General features: G+C 30.0%; 1 protein-coding gene across 1 annotated transcript in view; it reads left to right on the top strand.

Moving 5' to 3' along the window:
- Window positions 1-25,475, top strand: part of Gyc32E (Guanylyl cyclase at 32E) — a 297,263-nt gene that overhangs the window by 267,990 nt on the left and 3,798 nt on the right. The window contains exons 16-22 of the mRNA XM_075367966.1: window positions 1,479-1,647; window positions 3,000-3,140; window positions 6,445-6,568; window positions 16,398-16,641; window positions 19,638-19,828; window positions 21,133-21,232; window positions 22,602-22,741. Coding sequence (XP_075224081.1) covers window positions 1,479-1,647; window positions 3,000-3,140; window positions 6,445-6,568; window positions 16,398-16,641; window positions 19,638-19,828; window positions 21,133-21,232; window positions 22,602-22,741 — 1,109 coding nt within the window. The remainder of the gene's footprint in view (window positions 1-1,478; window positions 1,648-2,999; window positions 3,141-6,444; window positions 6,569-16,397; window positions 16,642-19,637; window positions 19,829-21,132; window positions 21,233-22,601; window positions 22,742-25,475) is intronic.

Here is a 25,475-nt window from a genome sequence, read left to right on the forward strand (position 1 = left end):
TTATCAATCGAGAAACGGTTTGTCTAATATTAACTGAAGATCTTGGTATGAGAAAGATTTGTGCAAAAATGGTCCCCAAAATTCTCACACAACAACAGCTAGAAACACGGAAAAATCTTGCAGCCGATCTGTTAGAGCAAACGGAAATCAATCCAGATTTGTTGAGCTGTGTTATCACTGGTGATGAAGGTTGGTTTTTTCAATACGATCCAGAGACAAAACGCCAAAGTTCGCAATGGTGCTCAAAGGGATCACCCAGACCAAAAGAAGCTCGCATGTCAAAGTCAAAAGTGAAATGCATGCTTGTGTGCTTCTTCGATTCCAAGGGAATTGTTCATAAAGAGTGGGTGCCTCCTGGACAAACAGTTAACCAATATTTCTACAAAGAAATTTTAGAAAGACTTCGTAAACGAGTTCTTCGTGTCTGTGCCAACATTGCTGATTATTGGATTCTGCATCACGATAATGCGCCATCCCGTACTGCTCTGTCAGTACAGCAATTTTTAACCTCAAAACAAATTTCAGTATTACCACAGCCACCTTATTCACCAGATATCGCTCCATGTGACTTTTTTCTATTTCCAAGAGTCAAAATGGCGGTCAAGGGACACAATTTTCAAACAACACAAGATGTCCAAAAAGCTGTGACGAGGGTCTTGGAGGATATTACAGAAGATGAGTTCCAGAAATGTTACCATCGATGGCAGAAGCGCTGGAATAATTGTGTGCAATCAGAGGGGAACTACTTTGAAGGAGACAACACTAAACATGACTAAAACGGTAAGCAACATTTTTTTTCATGTCAGTCTCATTACTTTATTGTCGCATTGTCGCACCTCGTATATATATATATATATATATATTTTTTTTTTTTTTTTCAACCAGTTTTTCAGCTACTGCCGAGTCCAGGTATGAGTGTATAGGCAAATTAAATTACTGCTACCGGCTTCCCAGGCCTGATGTAGCTGTAGATGTAGTACAATGTAAGTGTAATTGTACCAATAAATAGATAGTCTGGAATAGACTCAAGTTGACCACTCCTGTGATGTGATTAATTGAAACTCAGCTATAAAAGAACACCAGTATTCACAGTCGAGCATTCAAATCTATATAAAAGCAGTTGCCTTTTCAAGGACTCAAACCTTAGAACTCATGACTTTTGAAAATCTGCTGATTTTGTAATGACAAGTTTAACAACCTCATACTAACTCAGTGGGGGTTAGTCTAGTGGGATATAGTCTATTGGAGTTTGTTATATACAAATAAGAAATTACCCAATAATATTATTATTGAAATTATCATTATTTTTCTTTAGATAATCAACTAAAAATATCACACAAATATAATATATAATTATGTATTTATTATATTATATTATATTATTGTATTATTAATATAATAAGTGCACTACATTCAAAATGTATTTTCATATACATATAATATAATAAAATAAAATAATAATGATATCCAATTTACAGAAATAATTTCAAAAGTAATGAGAGGTGTTGATTTCCGACCAAATACTGTTAGACTGGAAGTTGCAGAATCTGTTCTTAACTGTATGAAAAGTTGCTGGCATGAAGATCCAGAAGCTAGACCAGATTTTCGCTTTGTACGAGTAAAATTAAAGGAGATGCAAGCTGGCTTGTGAGTATTATGTCCACATATTTGATCTTTAACTCAACCAATATCTTTGGTAAGGAAAGATGTTTAGAACTTGTTCACTATCTATGATTGCGAGTTCTAAGCAAAACAGTACCTCTAAAATATCCTTATTTAATAAGAACATATTAATTAAAAAATTCTTATTGCATTTTAATTAGTAGTTCTCTGTTAAAAAAATCCCACATTACTTCATTTTGAGATACATTACTGTTTTGATGATATTGTATTATTTAATATTGAAAATGAAATTGATAAATCAATTTTACTTTTCTGCAAAGAGGGCATTATATTACAGATATTTTTATCGTGCGCGCGCGCGTGCGTGTGTATGTGTGATCAAATGACAATATTTTAACTCATAAAAACATATTTCTGTGTTCTGTATTTATATTAAATTAAATTTAGATTGACATTTTTAAAATGAATTTGAAATTGATGTTTTAATTACGATACTGTTCTTTCTAAAATAATAAAATGATATATTCCTGTAATTGCCATATATTTTTATTAGATTAAAAATTACTGAAATGTAAAAATAAGATTTAAAACATGAGCTGAAAGTTATTTTGATTTTAGCTGAAAAAATAATACACATTCCTGCATTCCAAGAAGTTCATGCTTAGTAGTCTTTTATGACATTTCGTGACTCCTTTTCTTTTCATTTTTTTTTTCAAAGTGAAGGTTTATTGCCTATTGCGTTTCTAGCAAAGTGCAGTTATGTTTTTTTTGTCATATAGGCAGTCTTTTTTTGTATGTTTATCCATATTTTAAGTCAATAAACAAATTAAAATTGTGTAAATAAAATAAAAATAAATTTTAAAAAACAGAATACGAATTTCAAAAATGTTTTTCCATTTTTTTTTTAAATGTTGGTTATATGAAGTAAGTAGCAAATTAAGGTTCAAAAGTTGTTGGTAGTAATATGTTTTTGACCAACTGCAAAAAGTTGAAATTTTAAAAATATCATCTTTGCTTACTTTTTAGAATTTTTAAGTACTTTTTTGTTAAATTAAGTAAAAATTATAACTCCTAATTGAAATAGCATTGTTACATTATGAGAAATAATTTTCTCTAAGTAACAAGTTTACCTGTTAAAGAAAACTTTTCTTTTACCATTTATTTCTTAGTGAAATTTTGCATTATATATATATATATATATATATATATATATATATATATTTATTAATTTTTTATGAATTTAACACTTTTTTAAAAGAATGTACTGACATTTAAGTATGAAAACAGATAATTCTATGAAAGATTAATCTTCTTTTATCACTAGTAAATTCATGATAAATAAATTTAAGTGATTTAATGTTGTCAGTTATTTACAGGAAACCAAATATATTTGATAACATGTTGGCCATGATGGAAAAATATGCATATAATCTGGAAGGTCAAGTTCAGCAACGTACTAATGAATTAACAGAAGAAAAGAAAAAGACAGATGCATTATTAAATAGAATGCTTCCAAAGTATGTTTTTAAAAACCTAATCATTCAATCTTCTTTATTGTAATGAAATTTTATTTATTTTGTATCAACTCTCTACAAGAAAGTTATTTTTTAGAAAAAAACCTACTTAAATAATTCAATATACAATATAAAAATAATTTGTTTCAAGAATTAATAAACATGTATATTAATGTTTATATAAAATAATAGTAAGTTTATATAAAATAATAGTAATGTTAATAAAATAATAGTATCAAAGAAATATTTTAAGTACAAAATTAAGTTATTATTTTTGCGTTATGTGAGCATCACAACAAATTTATTAAGTATTATTGAAAATAAGCTAAATAAAAAATGCTTTTTTACTTTCAAAATATTTTTCTTTTGCAAGTTTAAATATTTTTCCACCAAAATATATTGATTAGATGGAATTTGTGGTCAAATTTACTTCAGGTAGGCAAATTTCTACCAGTATTTGATGGAAATTTCCACCAGTAGTTGGTGGAAAGTTTGCCTGTTTTCAGTTGTTTTTGCATAAACTGTATGAAGATGACTTCATGTTATGTCTAGCAATATTACTGCATTTTCCATTTCATTATAAATAAATCTCAAATTCTACATTATTTCATACTTTCTTTTTACTTTCCTGGTTATTATAGTGTAGAATATTAGATGAGGGAGGAGTGTTATTATAATGAGTCACAATTTTTGATAGCCAATTATTTTCTATTTCCTAATATTTTGGATTCTCTTAAGTTCAAAAATGACTGTGTGGATTGCATCCATTCTGTTTAATAATTCTAGAAATGGTGAACATATGATCATGAAATTTCAAGCAATGACTCATGCATCAGTATATGCATGAGTCATTGCTTAAAATTAAATTGCTTATATAGTGATGCTTTTAAAATTTTATGAAAATCAAAACTAATTTTTTATGAAAAAAATATTAATAAAGATAAAAACCCATAAAATGCTTTATAAATTTTGAAATAATCTTTTTTTAATTTCGAAGAGGATCTCTGAGTCCATTGTTTAGGCAGATATATTTTATTTTTCTTGTGTAAATAGCCAGCCAAATGTTTTTCTGTAAATAATACAAGAGAAAATGCAGGATAATAACAAATGAAATAGGCTGCATCCGTTCAATAGTTTATAGTTTTGAAGCATTGAAAATTTTTACAGTAAATTTCATAAAATTTTTTCTATAAGTACTCCATGTATGCACCATTAGCCACAAGGCAGATGTTAACATGGTAATCCAATTCATTCCAAATACATGAAAGTAAATTAAACACTAGCTACACCTTTTGCAATACATTGTCTTAAGTCAATTTACACCATCAACAAGGAGAGGGGCAAAAACATTTTTTTTTTATAAAACCCCAGAAAATGTAGCTACAAAGCATTAAATCCATGAAATCCAGCATTTTCTTGGTGGTCAACAAATGAACTTCATATTTTTGTCAGTTGTACAGCCAATCCAATTTTTTTGAAGGTATTCAGATAATATCAAACCTCTGAGTACCAGAGAGGCAGAGTCCATCTTGTATATGAATGAAGTTAACAGTTTCTTCCTTAAGTTGAGGCATCAGCCATTCACTTAAAATGTCAAAGTAAATTCCTCCAGTTGCTGTATGTTTGTAAAAAAACAACAGTCCGTACACCTCCTTGCAGGAAATAACACAAAACACATCCAGTTAGTCAAATTGGTATATGTTGCATAATTTTCCTAGAGTTCTGTATTCCTTACATTAATATGTTATTGATCTTATTCTCACTAATGCAAAACATATTCATCACAAAAAAATTAGGTGACAAAATAAATTGTTTTCTTCATCATTGCATTTCTGCATGTCATCACAGAAATCATAATTGTCACTTTACCATATGAAATTTTTAAATGCATCATTCTCAACCATTTTTACATTTCTACAAGATTTTCCACACTGTGGGTTGCAGAAATTTTAATTTTACCTGGACTACCATGGTACATGGCCCAAACACATCAACTTGATCTTCTGACACGAAGCCCTTCCAGAAAATGCTTTTTACAAAGAGCTTTCACACAAAAAGCTTTCTTTGCAAGAGGTAGCGGCTATCCATCCAGATTGGTTATGTGATTCAGTAATCGATATCGATGTCTACAACAGCAACTGTGTCAACTTAAAAATATTCCCTGCAAAACCATATTAGTTACTGTCTTTACTTATAAAAGTTATATTCTTTATAAAGCACCAAAAGTGTCTATTTGTTTGTGATTACTTTGTATTTAATAGGACAAAATTTTGGGTACAAAGGTGTTTTCATTTTTTAGCATTGTGTGTTGTGGTATAAATTTTACTTAATGTCTCTGAAATGGGTAATCATAATAAAATCATAAAATTTGTTACTGTAATTTTTGTACATGGCTATTAATACAATTAAATTTGTATAAAAATTGAGTTAGTGGATGAAATAGATCTTTTTTAATTCTTGGAGGTATTAAATACATACAGCATGGACAATTTAACAACAATGTTTGCAGGTTTTTTAATTACAGATAATTACAACTTAACAAAAAACCCTAGTATAACCATGTTTGCTCATGTCCAGAACAATTGTAAGAGTAGATATCATGGTTTGAGAATGAAGGGTTAAAAGATTATTTATACCAATAAAGAACTAATTATTGCTTTCTATTCTGTAGTTACTGATACTGATACTGATTTTTGTCTTCAAATTGATCAATCTGTATTTTATTAATATAGTTGTTTTATTACTATAAATGGTAAAAAATTTAGTTGACGAACACAATTTTTTTTTCTAATGTGCACATTGCAATTTGTTCAATTAGTGATTAACAAGCAAGCAACCCCCAACACCCAATGAGATGAGGATGATGTAAATGAGTCTTGTAAATATCAGGCCAACCATTTCTAAGACATGTCGTTAACTGAACCCCAACCACCAAAGTACTCTGGCATCCATGTCTAGTAATCAAATCAGTACAAAAGCAACTAACTTTTACTTGGATTTAAACCTCAGAGTTCATCTTAAAAAATCAGCTGTTAAACAACTGATTTGCCACAATGACTCAACCACTTGACTAGCTCAGTAGGCTAAATATAAATTCTTATAAACAAAGTAGTAAATAGCCTAATGTAATATCTTTCCATTCTTTAGTAAAAGATTGATTATTTTATTTAATTCTCTAGCCTTACAGGAAAACCAACAAAATGGTTTTTCCTTTTTTGTTATTGATACAAAAGCATCAACATAATATTAAATTTGGAAAAAGCAGTTATAAAATCCAGCACATCTTATCACTAATAACTTGTTACAGAACAGTTGCAGATGCTTTAAAAAGAGGAGATCCAGTAGAAGCTGAAAGTTTTTCTTGTGTTACTATATATTTCAGTGACATTGTTGGTTTTACCGAATTATCAGCTGTTTCAACTCCATTACAGGTGAAATATAATCTACTTTTTTCATCTGTTTTGCTTTTGTATTTAGGTATAAAGTGGAATTTATAATACTTAAAAAACATTACAGTTTCTTTATAAATTTAATTATCATTTAATAACTTTCCCTTCTCTGCAATAAAATTATTTCATTCTACATTACAGTTCTAAATGTGTGTGTGTGTGTTACTGAGATAAATAATATAAATAATTACCTAATCATAAACAGTTCCTTTTCTTATTTTAATTCAATTGGGATTTAAGGAAACTAACAGCGACAATATGAGTGAAAAGGGAAGTGTTCATTCCAAATGAAAATTTATTTTTGTAAAAAGGTTTGATCTGAGTTTCTAATAATGAAAGTCGGGTGTTTAATTCTATGCATTCTACAGGGATCATGGGTGTACAAAGCTGTTGAACTATGGCACAGATTCAATTCTAAAAGATGTAATTTGATGACAGAGGGGTAATTTTTATTTTTGTGACTTTTCTGAAGATCTTTGCCCAAGACAACTGTGGCTGTCCCTGTAAATCGAAGTGTTGAAGTATATTGTTACTATTCCTTAATTCTTCATCTTTTGGTAGATTATGTTATATGTATCACTCACATTATAACAGAAATATTACATATACTCATAGTGTCTCTTGTATACTTCCCAAAGCTATTCCTGCAGGTATTTGATTATTTTCATTCTACTGTTGGCTTTCTTTCCCACTGATTCAGTAAGCTTTGTCCTATTAGTTTATTGCCAACAGTGATTCTTAACTATTTTATATTTCCACTTTTTATTTGTAAAATTTAAATAAAAATTATGATATTTACTACAAATTCTTTTTTATGTGTCCATTGAGTCCATTAGCAAGATTTCTGCTTCTTTAGAATGGATTTTTTTACTATAACAAATTCATAAAAAACACAATTTAATTTTAAAATTGTAGAGATGGATTAATGGATTTTAGACAATTTAATAGATTTTAAAATTAATTGATGGAAATCTCCGTCAATCAAATAAAATGGATGATTTATTTTACAAATTTCTTCAAACATCTGTCTACATTTTTTAAAAACTTAATTATGATTTCATTTATTTTGTTATGTTAAAAAAAAATTCACTGAAAAATAAAAATATCTGGTAAATTATTCAATATAAGCACAAAAAAGAAAAACTGGTAAATGGTAGACTCTTTAAATAGAATAATGTGTTCTGCTTCAAGGATGCAATTTCTTAAATTATTTATTGTGATTTTTAATAGTTTTTGTTTTTGATTACTTAAAACAAGTTTTTGAACAAGAAGATAGGGAAGAGAGTAGAGAATTTCAAAACACGTAGCGATAGAATCATTGTAATAAGGATAAAATCAAAACCTAAACCGACAACGATTGTTAACGTCTATATGCCTACAAGCGCCCATGATGATGATGAGGTAGAGTGTGTATACGAAGAGATTGATGAAGCAATTAAACACGTAAAAGGAGATGAAAATTTAATAATAGTTGGAGATTGGAATGCAAGCATTGGAAAAGGCAAGGAAGGAAATATAGTGGGTGAATACGGGCTGGGCAAAAGGAATGAAAGAGGGGACCGACTTTATAGAGTTTTGCACGAAGTATAATTTAATTATTGACAACACCCAATTTAAAAATAATAATAGAAGAATATACACTTGGAAAAAGCCAGGCGATACTGCAAGGTATCAGATAGATTATATCATGGTTAAGCAAAGATTTAGAAATCAACTCGTTGACTGCAAAACTTACCCTTGAGCAGACATTGATAGCGACCATAATTTGGTGATAATGAAATGTAGATTGGGGTTTAAAAACCTGAAGAAAAGGTGTCAGATGAATCGGTGGAATTTATAGAAGCTTGAGGAAGAGGAGGTAAAGAAGATTTTTGAGGAGGACATCGCAAGAGGTATGAGTAAAAAAGATAAGGTAGAAAATGTAGAAGAAGAATGGGAGAATGTTAAAAAGGAAATTCTTAAATCAGCAGAAGCAAACTTAGGCGGAATAAAGAGAACTGGTAGAAAACCTTGGGTTTCAGACGATATATTGCAGCTGATGGATGAACGTAGAAAATATAAGAATGCTAGTGATGAAGAAACTAAAAGGAACTATCGGCAATTAAGAAATGCTATAAACAGGAAGTGCAAACTGGCGAAAGAAGAGTGGATTAAAGAAAAGTGTTCAGAAGTGGAAAGAGAAATGAACATTGGTAAAATAGACTGAGCTTACAGGAAAGTTAAGGAAAATTTTGGGGTACATAAATTAAAATCTAATAATGTGTTAAACAAATATGGTACACCAATATATAATACAAAAGGTAAAGTTAATAGATGGGTGGAATATATTGAAGAGTTATACGGAGGAAATGAATTAGTAAATGGTGTTATAGAGGAAGAAGAAGAAGTTGGTGAGGATGAAATAGGAGAAACAATACTGAGATCTGAATTTAAGAGAGCATTAAAAGATTTAAATGGCAGAAAGGCTCCTGGAATAGACGGAATACCTGTAGAATTACTGCGGAGTGCAGGTAAGGAAGCGATTGATAGATTATACAAACTGGTGTGTAATATTTATGAAACAGGGAATTTCCGTCAGACTTCAAAAAAAGTGTTATAGTCATGATACCAAAGAATGCAGGGCAGATAAATGTGAAGAATACAGAACAATTAGTTTAACTAGTCATGCATCAAAAATCTTAACTAGAATTCTATACAGAAGAATTGAGAGGAGAGTGGAAGAAGTGTTAGGAGAAGACCAATTTGGTTTCAGGAAAAGTATAGGGACAAGGGAAGCAATTTTAGGCCTCAGATTAATAGTAGAAGAAAGATTAAAGAAAAACAAACCAACATACTTGGCGTTTATAGACCTAGAAAAGGCATTCGATAACGTAGACTGGAATAAAATGTTCAGCATTTTAAAAAAATTAAAGTTCAAATACAGAGATAGAAGAACAATTGCTAACATGTACAGGAACCAAACAGCAACAGTAATAATTGAAGAACATAAGAAAGAAACCGTAATAAGAACGGGAGTCCGACGAGGATGTTCCCTATGTCCGTTACTTTTTAATCTTTACATGGAAGTAGCAGTTAATGATGTTAAAGAACAATTTCGATTCGGAGTAACAGTACAAGGTGAAAAGGTAAAGATGCTACGATTTGCTGATGATATAGTAATTCTAGCCAAGAGTAAAAAGGATTTAGAAGAAACAATGAACAGCATAGATGAAGTCCTACGCAAGAACTATCGCATGAAAATAAACAAGAACAAAACAAAAGTAATGAAATGTAGTAGAAATAACAAAGATGGGCCACTGATTGTGAAAATAGGAGGAGAAAAGATTATGGAGGTAGATGAATTTTGTTATTTGGGAAGTAGAATTACTAAAGATGGACGAAGCAGGAGCGATATAAAATGCCGAATAGCACAAGCGAAACGAGCCTTCAGTAAGAAATATAATTTGTTTACATCAAAAGTTAATTTAAATGTCAGGAAAAGATTTTTGAAAGTATATGTTTTGAGTGTCGCTTTATATGGAAGTGAAACTTGGACAATCGGAGTATCTGAGAAGAAAAGATTAGAAGCTTTTGAAATGTGGTGCTATAGGAGAATGTTAAAAATCAGATGGGTGGATAAAGTGACAAATGAAGAGGTATTGCGGCAAATAGATGAAGAAAGAAGCATTTGGAAAAATATAGTTAAAAGAAGAGACAGACTTATAGGCCACATACTAAGGCATCCTGGAATAGTCGCTTTGATATTGGAAGGACAGGTAGAAGGAAAAAATTGTGTAGGCAGGCCACGTTTGGAGTATGTAAAACAAATTGTTAGGGATGTAGGATGTAGAGGGTATACTGAAATGAAACGACTAGCACTAGATAGGGAATCTTGGAGAGCTGCATCAAACCAGTCAAATGACTGAAGACAAAAAAAAAAAAAACAAGTTTGAAAGAGAAGATTTAATGTTTCAGATAAAAGAATTTACAGAGCAGATCACAAATATGGTAATATTTTTAATGTTTCAGATAAAAGAATTGACAGAGCAGATCACAAATATGGTAATATTAATGATAATTTTGATATACAGCAGATAGACCCCTCCCAATTTTTGACTCTTAGTCTTCAATCTCTCAAAATAATTTCTTATGACCTTCATGATTTACTAAAAATAAGAGGTTAACTAATAATACAAAAAAGTGTATATGCACTTTGCTATATGTTTCTGTCTAACAGTATAACTTTCCCCCTTTCTTCTCACTGAATCTCTTTTTATTTCATTTACTCCATTTAGTTCTCCATTTTCACCTCTATATCACAACACAGTATTTTTTAATAAGAAAATTCAGTAATACAGTGGATATTTAAGTGTAATCATCTTTTTTTTCTTTTGGCAATTTTAAATTTAAATTATTCATCTAAAATTTATTATTATGTATTCGAAGGCAAAGGGATTCCTTCTAGAAAAGGACTTACGGAAAAGTGTAGAAGCTGCAAACAATAGAAATTATTATGTTTGAACAATCAAAAGGACAGGTCAGTTACTAGTACTGTAGGTCAGGAGGTATAAACACTGCCAAGGATCAGTGGAGTAACAGTACAAGTTCAACTTTGATACAGTGAGTGATAAAAAGCAATCACAGATTACTCCCCGTAGGGGAAGACACCCGCCTAGTGACATTCTGGTCGCCATCCCCCCACCCACCATTCCTAGCCCTGTTGGGCTTTAATGGGAGTCGTCTATCACCCTCTGACTTTTTACATCTTATAGTAATTAGACTGGCCTCGTTGGGATGCCATTGATGTAAATGCCTCGGTAGACAATCACAGATTACAGAAGCATTCGGAGTAAATGTTTCATAACAAAAAAGTGAAGTATCTCATGAGTGTTTTATTTTGTACAGCTGTTGAAAACAAGAAGCTGTTCGACGAGTTATTTGTGAACAGGAGTGAAAGTGATATTATTATATTCATTGATAAATTATAGGGTAGTTCTTTTTTAAACAGTAAAAGTGAATAATATTGCCAAAAAGTGAATTGTATTAATTGTAGATTTTTTATTATTATCTAATTGTTAATTCAATATTAGTTATTATAATCTAATTATAGTAAATCATTATTGTATTTTATTATTAATAATTTAATTATTGTTACATTAATTTTGTATTTAATTTGAATTATTATTTTGTATAAATTAACAATCTCATTGCTCTGGTTCCAGTTTCTAATAAATATAAAAAATTTCAATAATTTTTACATCTGAAAATGGTGTTCCAAGGCTTTTAAAATGTGTTTTCTTTCAGTTCCTTGAACTGCTTCATGGTTCCTTTTTTTAATTTATATCAAAACTTTAGTCTATGATTTATGATGAATTTTAATTATATTGTGTTGCATTCATTTTATATCTTTATATTAGTTAAAATTCTATTTTAGTTATTAATTATCATTGAATAACTGATTGCCATAAATAGATAACTTAGTATATCTTTGTAAGTATATAACTTTTTAGTGATTCAATGGCAAAAAAGGAATAAAAAAGCAATTCAAAAATCGAACAAAGGAGGTTAATTTAGAAAAAACAATCTTGAAACTAACAGAATCACAAAAAGAAATGAAGTTGCTGGAAAAATGCAAGTAATTATAAAAATAAGGCACTTAAAAAAAAAATGAACATGAACACAATCAAAACAACACTTGTCATCTTAGAAAATTACCAATTGTAATAACTGAACAAATTTTAACCCAAGGAAAAATGCATTTTATATATATATATATATATTTTTTTTATCATAAAAACAATTACTAAAGTGGTCGCCATGAAAGGTAGCGCTTGTGTTTAAACTATTGTATCTCAGTTACAAATATTGCACAATTAAAAAAGAAGGTCGTCGGAAACTGCAATTATTTTTTCGCTAACTGGATTCGGCCGATTTTAGTTTAAAAATTAGAGGCTTGAAAGGTGGAAAACTCAAGACTTTTTGCTTTTTTTTTGAGAACGTCAACTTTGAATTACTAAAAAATCAAAACTGATCGAGGTAAAAATTTTCTAATTTTAGAGGTAGATTAAACGATTGTTTCTCAATAATTATAATTAGGATTTACCCCAAAACTATTATTATTTAAGCGTGCAAAGCGTTTTTTACGAGAAAACCTTCTTTAGTTTCACTGAATATTTTATGGGAAAAATCGTTGTAATCCTTGAAACAGTTTGAATTAGATGACGGTATTTTGAAAATAAAATATTTAATATTAAGCTTTTAATTGAGGTTGGAAAGGTATGAAACGATCATTCAAAAACTACAGTCGCAACTAGTAGTTAAGCATGCTTCCTGTTCGTTACTATGCAGACCAGCGACACGCGGGCATAGGTTAATATACCTTTCACACAGTTTTATCAGATTACTTTATACTTCGTTAGTATTATAAATTGTAATTTTTGTAAATACTATTACAAAGATACTATTATTATTACTACTGTTGGTATTATTTTCATATATTTTTATTTTTACAACTATTCACAATATTTCTATCAAGACAACCGTATAAAAAGAATAACAGATTGCAAAAATTCATTAAAATCATATCAATAAACATTTTACAATTTAAAATAACACTGAAATTTAAAAAATGTGTAACTGGTTACACATCATTTATTTTTAATATTTTATTCCAGCAGTGAAAATTCTAGCGAAAAGTCCGAATAGAGTTAAGACCCTCAGTTTAAAATCATACAAAAATTCGTAAAAATTGTTTTTAATGATTACTTACAGTACTTAATATGGAAGTCGTTCCACCAATGCTTCATCCACTTCTTCATTGTTGTATGAAATATCAAAATTATTTTCATCAGTCTGATTCCCGAAGATTTATGATGAATTTCACTATTATATATCTCGCATGATTTCATTGCGGAAATCCTCTTCGATATTTTTTTCTGTATGCAAAACTCATTTTTCCCAGTCCTCTGCTGTAACGTTTTCTAATCTGTCGCTGATTAATTTCTCAACGTCTGCCAACTTCAATGTTCGATTTCGATCAGCAACTTTCCTTTTCACTTGCGCCTATATAAGCCCTTAAGCATTATACTGGCAGTGATATGGCGGTAGGCGAATAACAGAATGTCCTTTCACGTTGACTACAACATCAATTTCATACAGTTTACGTTCATTCTTATACGGAAGAATTTTTTGCAACAGCTCTTGTTCAGTTTCAATTATATCTGTAAGCAATCGCTTTTTCTTGAAGCCACTGTTGGATTTCACCTTTCTCCAGCTGTTAGTGGAAACGTTATTCATCGCAAAAGAGTGATAACTTGCGTTATCCATTATTATTAAGTATTTCATTCAAAAAGTCATTTGTAGACCAGTTTTTAAAACTAAACGTTCTTCATTTCTGAATGATAATTTGAATGGGCATGCAGCTGAATCTGCATGACACACTATTAAACGACCGCCTTTTCCGATAGGTATTTTAATCCCTCCATTTTTCTTCGATTCTTGACCATATATATTTATAAGAATGATTTTCATTAACCTACGTCTGATTTATGTAAAATAAAGAGTCGATCATCACCTTACGCGTTTAATTTCTGAAATGTCTTTAAAAATTCAATTCGTTTTATTGCAATATAAGGTTTTTCCATCAAGAAATGTCGACCATCTTTCATTTTTTTTAAAGCAAAAACAATTTTCTTTTAAAAAAACGACAAACAGTACTAGATGGCAGATTTACATCTAGGTTTTCCCGTATTTCTTCTCTGAGCTTCTCAACGGTAGGGATTTCATTACGATCGTAGTACTGATATATGATTCTGCGCAATACATGACGGTTGAAAACGTTCAGTAACAGATTTGTATTTCTTGGCCTATTTTTCACAGGTGTTTCAAATTGAACGCAACTGTCGTTACTGTCGCACTCCTTTGCTGTCCTACATATCCTTGGTACTGACCTCCGATTAATGCCGCATACTCGGCAATGAGGTCTTGAACTTAATCAAAGTTAACAGCGCTACGGAATTCAAAGTCAGATAGCTTTTGAAAAAAAATGTATTCGTTGTAGATTACATATCTCGAACCATTCTTAATTGTACAACCATGTTGACCGGAAAACGAAGGTTTTCCATCTCGTTCATATTACACTTAAGATAGTCGCAGAAAAATTATGAAAAACAAAAAAATCTTTAACTTATAACCGGTTAAAAAACCGCAAATTAACATACTATTTAAACTGTTTTTGACATAACACGGTACCGTTAAATAAACTCGCAAAGAAACAGGCATGAACTGAATATATTTTAATCAAAAATCCAACTTATTTATTATATCACAGCTGAGAGCTTAATGAACCCACCAGACTGAAGATTGGCATTGCAATTAATTTAAACTTAACATGCAGTCGCCGCTTGACAGTCGTCGAGAGCTTGAAGTGGCGACATTTTACTACCCAACGTAAATTGCATCATGTTTATACTACTAAGAGAACAATAATATAGCAGTAACGTGCGGACTGAACATCCAAGTTCGCCATTATATCGCGGCTTCTGTATAATGATATCATAATTTGAGATAACATTTAGTAACACTAACTTAAATTATGATTCGTCCTATTATAACATTATCTGCTATTGCACAACTCTTATTCATGACAACTCTTATTCATGAACAGGGGAATAAATTTAATTCTGTTATTAGGCCTTTCTTTCTTTTTCCTGTTTAGCCTCCGGTAACTACCGTTTAGATAATACTTCAGAGGATGAATGAGGATGATATGTATGAGTGTGAATGAAGTCTTGTACATTCTCAGTTCGACCATACCTGAGATGTGTGGTTAATTGAAACCCAACCACGAAAGAACACCGGTATCCACGATCTAGTATTCAAGTCCGTGTAAAAATAACTGTTTTTACTAGGACTTGAACGCTGGATCTCTCGACTTCCAAATCAGCTGATTTGGGAAGACGCGTTCACCTCTAGACCAACTCGGTGGGTGTCTGTTGTTAGGCCTACATCAGTATTCAAATAATAATTAAAGAAAACAACGATTAAAAACAACCTTGTTTCTTAACAATTTCATTATTTTTATTAGTTATTTATCACTTAATTTTTTGTTTTATAAATCTTAAGTAAGGCCCCTTTTTTATTTCATGCATGCCTTGAAACGTACGAAACGTTTGAAAACTCGTTGAGACGGCTTCTTAATCCATCATATATTGGTACATTTTTAATCAATTTTTATGATCCTGTAAATGAATCTCACCAAAAAATGCAAATTCTAAAACGAAACTAATGCGAATTCTCACAAAAACGAATTATAAAAAAATTAATGCCTGTTATTAGCGGAAATTTCTATTTTCTACTCCTAATGTTAATCGAAATGCGATGTTTTTACTTGAAACGACCTGCACGCTTGAATAATAGTAGTTTTAGGGTAAATCTTAATTACAGTTTGAGAAACAATCGTTTAAGCTAACTTAAAAAAGTAGAAAATTTTTATTTCGATTGATTTTGATTTTGTAGTAATTCAAAGTTGACGGTCTTAAAAATCGTGAGTTTCCCGCTTTTCACTGCCCTAATTTTCAAACGAATGACGTTATTTAAAATCGGCCAATTCAGTTTGCACAAAAATTATTGTAGTTTCCCGACGATACCTTCATTTTTATCGTGCGATTTTTTTTTTTTAACCGAGATACAATAGTTTAAACACATGCACCATCTTTCATGGTGACCACTATAGAATTTTATATGATGTATGTATGCTACCTTGCTCATTCCAAGAAAGCAATATTCTACTGTTTATGATTATTAAGTTTTTTTTTTTTTTTTTTTATTTCAGGTAGTTGAATTATTAAATGAATTATATACTTGTTGTGATTCAATTATATCTCATTATGATGTGTATAAAGTGGAAACAATAGGTGATGCTTACATGGTTGTTTCTGGGTTACCACTTAGAAATGGTGATAGACATGCTGGTGAAATTGCTTCAATGGCATTACACTTATTATCAAAAATACATAGATTTGGAATAAAACATAGGCCTGGTGAATTATTGAAGTTACGTATTGGTATTCATTCTGGTAATTATGTATACAGTACAAGTTATATGCATGAATTTTTGTGGAGTTTTTTACCATGATTTTATATATAAAAAATATATATAAAAATTTTTATATATAAAAAATTATATATGTGAAAATAGGTTATATCTGTGGTTAGTGGTTAGAATATTAGCTTTCAAAATGTGTGTTAATATTTATTCAGAATTTATGTATTGTGAAAATAAATTTTAATTCAGTACAAATTTTTCATTATGATTCACTAAGTGAATTTTATTTCTAATGAAGAAGCGACATCATTTGACATAAGAGGAGAAAGTACCAATATTTTGTGATTAAGAGTCAGGAAAAAACATCCAGTATAGTTTAGATCTAGCTGGCCTCCATGGAGCAAGTAGTAGCATCTTTACCTTTCTTTCAGAAGTCCCAGGTTCGAATCCCGGTCAGGCATGGCATTTTCACATATTACAAATCATTCATCCTCTGAAGCAATACCTAACGGTGGTCCCGGAGGTTAAAAAAAAAGTATAGTTTAGATCTGACCTGGTAGAAGAATTTATATAAAATAAAAATTTAACGTTCTCCCATTAATCTAATAGATGTTTGCTAATCTTTTTAATTTACTTTGTTAACTAACTATAATAAATAAACTTATCAAATCATGCTTTTTTGCAAAATTTTCTGATTCTTATACCCCTGCAAAGCATTGGGGTTTTCTTTATTTCTAGCATATCTAAAAATTAGTTTAAAGAATTGATAGAGTTAGTAAAAACATTTTTGTAATAAGATTACTTAAAGAAACCCATGAGTTTCAAAAACATTTTCTTTTATCTCAATTACAGTAATACATGTGCATAATATAGTGATACATTTGTGATTTTCATATTAATAAACTGCTTCACAAATAATTTTAATTAACAAAGAGTAATACTCAAGTCATAATTTTCCTACCTCTACCAACAAGAAATTAATTTTATATATATATAATTTTGCTAATAATTTGTTGATTTCTCATTAATATATTTATTTTTGAAATATTATGCCAAAATCTAACTATATTTGGATGTAAGTAAAGGTGGATATTTTTTTAAAAATAAGTAACTATTCTTATTTAGTAAAGAGTGCACATTCATAAATATAAATACAAAGATAAGTTAACATATTTAAATTTTCTAAATATTGATCTACAAGATTCATATCCATATTTATATCTTAAAACTTGTTCTGACTTTTTGATGGAGTCCGAGATGATATAATTTATACGCCTATATTTGCAGGCATAATAAATATTTAATTATAATGAAAGCTTAGCATTTTATTAAGGCACTTTAGAGCAAAACAATACGGTTTGATTTCAGTTGTAATGAAATCAATTTGATCATCCCATGAGAATGTCATTTAATAAAACGCCCAGAAATTTCATTTTGTGGTCAACAGAAATGCCATTGTTATCATTAACAGGAATTTTAACCACACAATTAGCAAAGTTACCTCTACCTGAAAAACATAATGCAATGGTTTTATCCACATTTAAAGTTAGGTGGCTACAATCCATCCAGAGAATAATTTTTTGAGCTGCTGTCCTAGAATCTTCAATTCATTTTAAGTAATTACCTTCAGATATAGATAAAGTGGTGTCAAAAAGGGTTAATTGAATGGCTCATCATTTTGAGGCAAGTCATTAATAACCAATAAATAAAGCAAAAGGCCAAGAGAGAATATTTCCTTGAAGCTCTCAGTGTTCTACAACTTCAAATGAGGATCTAAATTTGACTTATATGTACTTATCAAAAGATGAATTTCCCAGAATTAACGGTTAATTTTTTCTGCAAATTTACGATAACTTTCAATTTTATTAAAAAAAAACATATTTTGACAAAGATTGATGTCCCCTAATATAAAATGTAATATGTGCTGTCTACAGAAAACTTAAGCAATCTAGAAATTAGCAATCTTAGAAATGGCTTCCTTTTTTGAAAAAAAATACATCTGCTAACTCAATGAAATAAGTACTTCAATTAATTTTGGTTTCATGAAAAGTTCCGCCACCCTTCCAAATTGGATTTTACAGTTGTTTAAAAACAATTCAATTTGTTTTTAAAGAAAAGTCGAAATACAGATTTCCATGACTGTAACTACTTTGGTTCCTGAGATTCAAAATTTTCATTAAAAAATTTGTCTTCCATTTTACCCCCTCATAGGATAAGGTTTCCAAAATCCTTCCACAGTGGGTGCCTATGTTATGAAATCAATGTAACATCAAAAATTCACTTATCTAGATTAAGTGAATTTAACGAACAGCTAAGTGGCTTTAGCTATGCATTAATAAGTAATACTTTGTCAGGATACTTTGTTTTAAATACGTAGATTAATTTTACAATTTTAATTTATCAGTTTATCCATTTTTAATTTTCATATATTAAGACTAATATTTAATGTGTATAGTAAATTTAAAACTAATTTTATATATATATCACTGAATTATTTATTTTATTGAACACTTTAATTTCTTTCTTTGATATTTATCCAAAAAAATTTTCTAACAATCTACTACTTAACACCACTTGCAACCTATCACATTCATACTGTATGCAAAAACCTTACACACTCTTCAACTTTAATTATATGTTTAAATAATATTAAAAGGCACTTATTACGTACATATAATTAACTAATAAATGACATTACATACCTTTTTAAGATTAAGATGGTTTGGAATTCTAGCTGCCAGCTGTTAAAATCCTTGTCAATTTTACCTGATTCTCAAGAAGAGTCACTGTAAATGATTCAAAAATCAAATTACTTCAATATTACAGCAGGCTGAATGGGGAGGAACAAAGAGAAAGTAAAAAAAGAAATAAAGCTCTTGTTTAAAAAAGTTATTGTGCATAAATCAGTTAAAATAGTAAAATAAATTTTTCTGTTTTTTTTTTTTTTTTTTCAAGAACCTTTTTTTTAATTTTTAAAACACTTTATAGTATGCCAATTTATGTATTTTTCCTTTTTTTGTTTTTTAGGTCAATGTGTTGCTGGTGTTGTAGGATTAAAAATGCCTAGATATTGTTTGTTTGGTGACACAGTTAATACAGCTTCACGCATGGAATCTACTGGTGAAGCCTTTCGCATACATATCTCACATACCACACATGAACTATTACAGAGACTTGGAGGTTTTATATGTGAACAACGAGGTTGGACTGAAATTAAGGTTACTAAAAGTTTAATTATATTATTTATGTTATACAATAACTCATCTTATCATTAAGTTACACTGTGCAGCTTATTAAATATTGTGAGGTCAGGTTTAATAAGATGCCCACTGGGTTGGTCTAGTGGTTAATTCATTATCACAAATCAGCTGACTTGAAGTTGAGAGTTCTAAGGTTCAAGTCCTAGTAAAGGCAGTTACTTTTACACAGATTTGAATTCTAAATTGTGGGTACTGGTGTTCTTTGGTGGTTGGATTTCAATTAATAACACATTTTAGGATTGGTCAACCTTAGACTGTACAAGACTGCACTTCATTTACATTCATACATATCATCCTAATTCATTCTCTAAAGTAATACCTTATGGTGGTTCCAGAGGCCAAACAGAAAAAGAAGGTTGAAGAGTAATGAATCATTGGAGCAAGTACTACCCAACCACTTGACCCATTTTTGTTCTTTATTTGTCATTCATTTTAATTTGATCTTCTGTATAATAAAATAATTTATTTGTGTTATTAATGTAAAATTATTTCTTGTAAATCTTCTGAGTTTTCTATGTATAGAAATTACTTCTGTCTTAATTAAACCTAAATTAAATTAGTTAAAAGTATTCACTAGATCCCACGGGTATGTTAGATAAAGCACACACAAGTTTTTCAGATGTAAATATAAAAATCAGAACAAAAATACTTACAATTACAATGCAAATATTATGTTCTTGAATTTTGTATAAGCAGATCTTTACTTATAGTTAATTATGACTTATAGCTGACAAAATTTTACTAATGTTCAAACTATCCATTTAATTTCACTATTTCATCATAATTATTCATAATAGCATAGAGGTATTATATCTGTATCGGTAATATCATATTTATGTGAAACACGATAAAACTGTAGGCATAATGAAGTAGATCCCACATGCAGACGATGTACATAAGCCATAGAAAATAATAGTCCAGGAATGGGAGAATATACATCACCCACTCCCTATGGTTGAGGGGAAAAGGAATTTTTTGCTCCCAGTTTCAATATATATGGCATCTTCAGTGGTTTCAAAAAACAACATTAAAAAAAATTGTTAAAATTTTGTATTAATTTTCATTAGATAAGAAAATAATTAGTCACAAGAGTACAAATTGTATTCAACTTGATCACTGGAGGAGGAATAAAAGTTTAATCTATATATGTAAATTGTTTAAAAGGTTCAACAGCATTTTATTCTTTTTAATTAATTTATTACTTTTATGAAGATCTATCTTTTAGTTTTAAATTTTATCTGTTGTTATATTGATTGTTGCAGGGTAAAGGTAAAATGTTAACTTACTGGCTTTTGGGTGAAAATCATGATAGAAGGTTAAAACGTTTACAAGAAGCTGTAACTTCATATCAGAGTTGCGAACGTTAGTATTATAGATAAATAATTATTTTTTTTAACTATTTTTATTTTATTAATCTAAATTAATCCTGAACTTAAAATCTACATATACTGTGTGAGTATGACTGACCACAAAATAATTTTTCCAATGATTCATTCACATTAATTTAACCTGTTCCTCCTGTTTATTCTAATATATGATTCTTAAAAAAACACTTTTATTTGTGCTGTGTCATTATAAAAGGTCTAAATTGATACACAGTTTCACATACTAAATGTGTTCTACAACTTTATAATGTTGTTTTGGCAGTTTAATTGTCCATGAGAGTAGCCGGCCTTTGTGGCACGAGTGGTAGCATCTTGGCCTTTCATCCAGAGGTCCTGGGTTCGAATTCCGGTCAGGCATGCCTTTTTACACATGCTACAAATCATTCATCTCATCGTCTGAAGCAATACCTAACGGTGGACCCGGAGATTAAAAAAAATAAATTAAAAAAAATAAAAATTGTTTGTGAGAATTCATAAAAATTATACAAAAAGATTCAACTAACTAAATTTAAAATGTAACACAGCAATAGCATTGTGTAGAATTTATGCATAAAAATAACAGTCTTAGTATCACTATTGATAATTTCCAGCAAAAAATTGAAAACCTTTGATACAAGTAAGGTATTTTAACTTATAGTTAAAATTTGGTTCAGGTTGTCAGTAAGATTAATCATGTTCTATAATTAATCATTTTGTACACCTATGTATTTAAGGTTGAAGGTAAATTTTGAAATCTTATAATCAGTGTACTGTATCTTCAACGCCTTGATCACCTTTTAACACCTTGAACAAAATAGAAATTCAAGTTAATGTTTATTATTGCTTTTAAAACATCTGCACAATTATTTAACATTACCAACCTCTACACCAGAGTTATAATATTCCTATCTTTTTTTAAAGAAGGTTCTGAGTTTATATCCCTGACAACCTTGGAATTTTTCACATACTATAAAATAATGATAATTTTATTTCACACTTTATTGATAATTTCATACTTTTTAATGATATTATTTATTATCTTTAAAAACCAATAATAAGTTTGGATAGATATAAAATTATATGTAGGCCAGTAGTTACAGAAAGAGAAAAATCAAAGAAATAAATAAAAATAAATTTTCCAATTTATTAATAAATAAGGATAAGGATGGGGCAAAAGTTTTTTGTAGTGAACACAAAAATTAATTTAGTAAATGGAAAATTTTTTACAAGATACAAGTATTAAAAAATATTTTCTTACAAGGAACAGTTCTTAACATTTTTCCTTTAAATTCAATTTACCAATTGAAAACTATGAATATTTTATTAATCAAGATTTATACATTTTTTTTTTTTTTTATTGCTTATAGGTTTAAGTGAAACACCAGATTTATTAAGAAGACCAGCTGGTAGTGAATTGCTACCAGATGCAGGTGGTGTTGCATTTAACCAGTTGCTTCATGAATTACGTTTAAGAGCTGTACGATCATGCACCAACCATCATAGCCAAGTAATTATTCTTAGAAGTAATATAAAATTCATAGTATATTACTATTTTAAAATCCATAATGCCAAAAGATTAAAGAGTAAGTTATAGTAATGTATCTTTTAGCTAATTATGCAAATGTTTTTTTATCCTTAACTGTTTCAATTATTTCATTCTTATAAATTACACACTAGGTACATCTGGATTTTAAAAAACTTGAAAAACATATTTAATATTTATAAAACTCATAGAGCAGCCATTATTAGTTTTAAGAATTCTGCCATCAGAAATCACATATTTTTTTACTTCCTCTTACTTTCATAACTACTTTTTTTCTATTGATACACTCATTTAATTAAGTTGGCAGCTAGTTTATAGGTAACTACTATGTTATATCATCTACATAGACAGAGTAACTCGGCCATGAACAGAATAACAACCAGAAAAATATTTAACTTTTGTAATTTTTTTTTATAAAAGTATTTAAAATTTTATGAAAATTAAATTATATTCTTATTAATTTGTACTAAAATGGCATTCAACCTTACTCTTGGGTAAAATTAGTTTTGAAATGCTACAAAACCCAAACAAATAAACTTCAAAGTTAATTGGTCTCCATCAAATTGTTGTCACTCACAGAACATAGTGGTTCATTTGTGTAAATTACCATACAATGCTTCTCAAAATATAAGGCTTAACTTCCCTATTTCTTAAATATTTGAAAATATTTTTGTAATTTTAAAGACATTTAGACTGAAAACAGTTAGTTAATCATAGCTGTTTTCAATCTAAATGCCTTACTCTGCAGTTTACTGTACTTTACAGTTTTACTTACTTTACTGCAGTAGAAATGATTAGAATAGACTGACAACATACTGTATATTACATGTATCTTCTTTCTCAGATTGGAAAACACTAATATTGTTAAATAAAAGCAAATGTAAAATAATAAACATGTACTTATAATAAGTCTATACTTGTAATAGTTGTAGAAACCCGACGTTTATAGAAGATTTGTGAATCAGTCATTGCTTTCAAAGAAAACTGATTAGTGCCTCTTTTCCTATAGCTCAATTATAAAAAAAGGGCTAGTCAGATAATAAAAGACATCATATTAACGTATATTTCTGTAGTGAAACAATGCATACATTGCTTCAATATAGTAGATTGCATCTAAATGCTGTTTAAAAAAAGGTCCTGCTGTTCATTTATATCAATGACAATACAAACTCCATTTTTTGAAATAAACAAAAGTTCATTATAAATTCATTTTATTTATTTAAAATTTATAATTTTATCATATTTTTCCTGCAGATTAATTGTCACTTATTTTAAAATTAAGTTTCTCCTCGCAGCACTGAACAATACTATTTTGCTGCAATAGAACATATTCAGTTGTAACAGAATTAGAATATAAAATAATTGTAATAAAATCAACAAGATTTCTTTAAAAGAAGTAAAAATGTTCATATAATTTTATGTTTGAATTACAAATAACAATATACTTTTATTTTTATTTTTCCTGTTTAGCCTCTGGTAATTACTGTTCAGATAACACTTCAGAGGATAAATGAGGATGATATGTATGAGTGTAAATGAAGTGTAGTCTTACACAGTCTCAGTTCGACCATTCTTGAGACATGTGGTTAATTGAAACCCAACCACCAAAGAACACCAGTATCCACGATCTAGTATTCAAACCCATGTAAAAATAACTGACTTTACTAGGACTTGAACGCTGGAACTCTCGACTTCCAAATCAGCTGATTTGAGAAGACGCTTTCACCACTAGACCAACCCGGTAGGTTAACAATAATGCCCTTCTTTCTTTTTTCCTATTTAGCCTCTGGTAACTACCGTTTAGATAATACTTCAGAGGATGACTGAGGATGATATGTATGAGTGTAAATGAAGTGTAGTCTTGTACATTCTCAGTTCGACCATACCTGAGATGTGTGGTTAATTGAAACCCAACCACCAAAGAACACCGGTATCCACGATCTAGTATTCAAGTCCGTGTAAAAATAGCTGGCTTAATGCCCTGGACAAAACCAACCCCACATCCATGCAATAACATATACGCACACTTCCTGGGTGGGCAACGACATGGACTAGGGCACCTTGACTTATGTCGACCAACAGGGCAATGGTCTTGCTCAGGAGCTCCCTTGTGGAGTACGGGATTGGCAGCCCTGTGGTTGTACCCATCGGGTTGGTCTAGTGGTACACGCATCTTCCCAAATCAGCTGATTTGGAAAGTCGAGAGTTACAGCGTTCAAGTCCTAGTAAAGCCAGTTATTTTTATACGGATTTGAATACTAGATCGTGGATATTGGTGTTCTTTGGTGGTTGGGTTTCAATTAACCACAAATCTCAGGAATGGTCAAACTGAGAATGTACAAGACTACACTCATACATATCATCCTCGTTCATCCTCTGAAGAATTATCTAAACGGTAGTTACCGGAGGCTAAACAGGAAAAGAGAGAGAACCCTGTGGTTGTGTTTATTATGCTTTTCAGTTTCACTGTTTGCAACAGCAGCAGTAAGCATGACCATAATCTGTTTTTGCCGACACTGGGCGGAATATGGACATGGAGTGCCCATCCCTTTTCTCGGTTGTGGAGCCAGGTTTAGGGTGAGCTGCTGTGAATTTAGCTCAAAGTCTTGCACCGATCAGCATGTCAGTCACTTCTGCCCTTGGCAGGGATTATCCTATAGGTAAGGATATCGGAGCCCTTACTGCTACATGCTAGTGT

This window comes from Lycorma delicatula, chromosome 6 (assembly GCF_047948215.1).
Source record: "Lycorma delicatula isolate Av1 chromosome 6, ASM4794821v1, whole genome shotgun sequence".
NCBI lineage: Eukaryota > Metazoa > Arthropoda > Insecta > Hemiptera > Fulgoridae > Lycorma > Lycorma delicatula.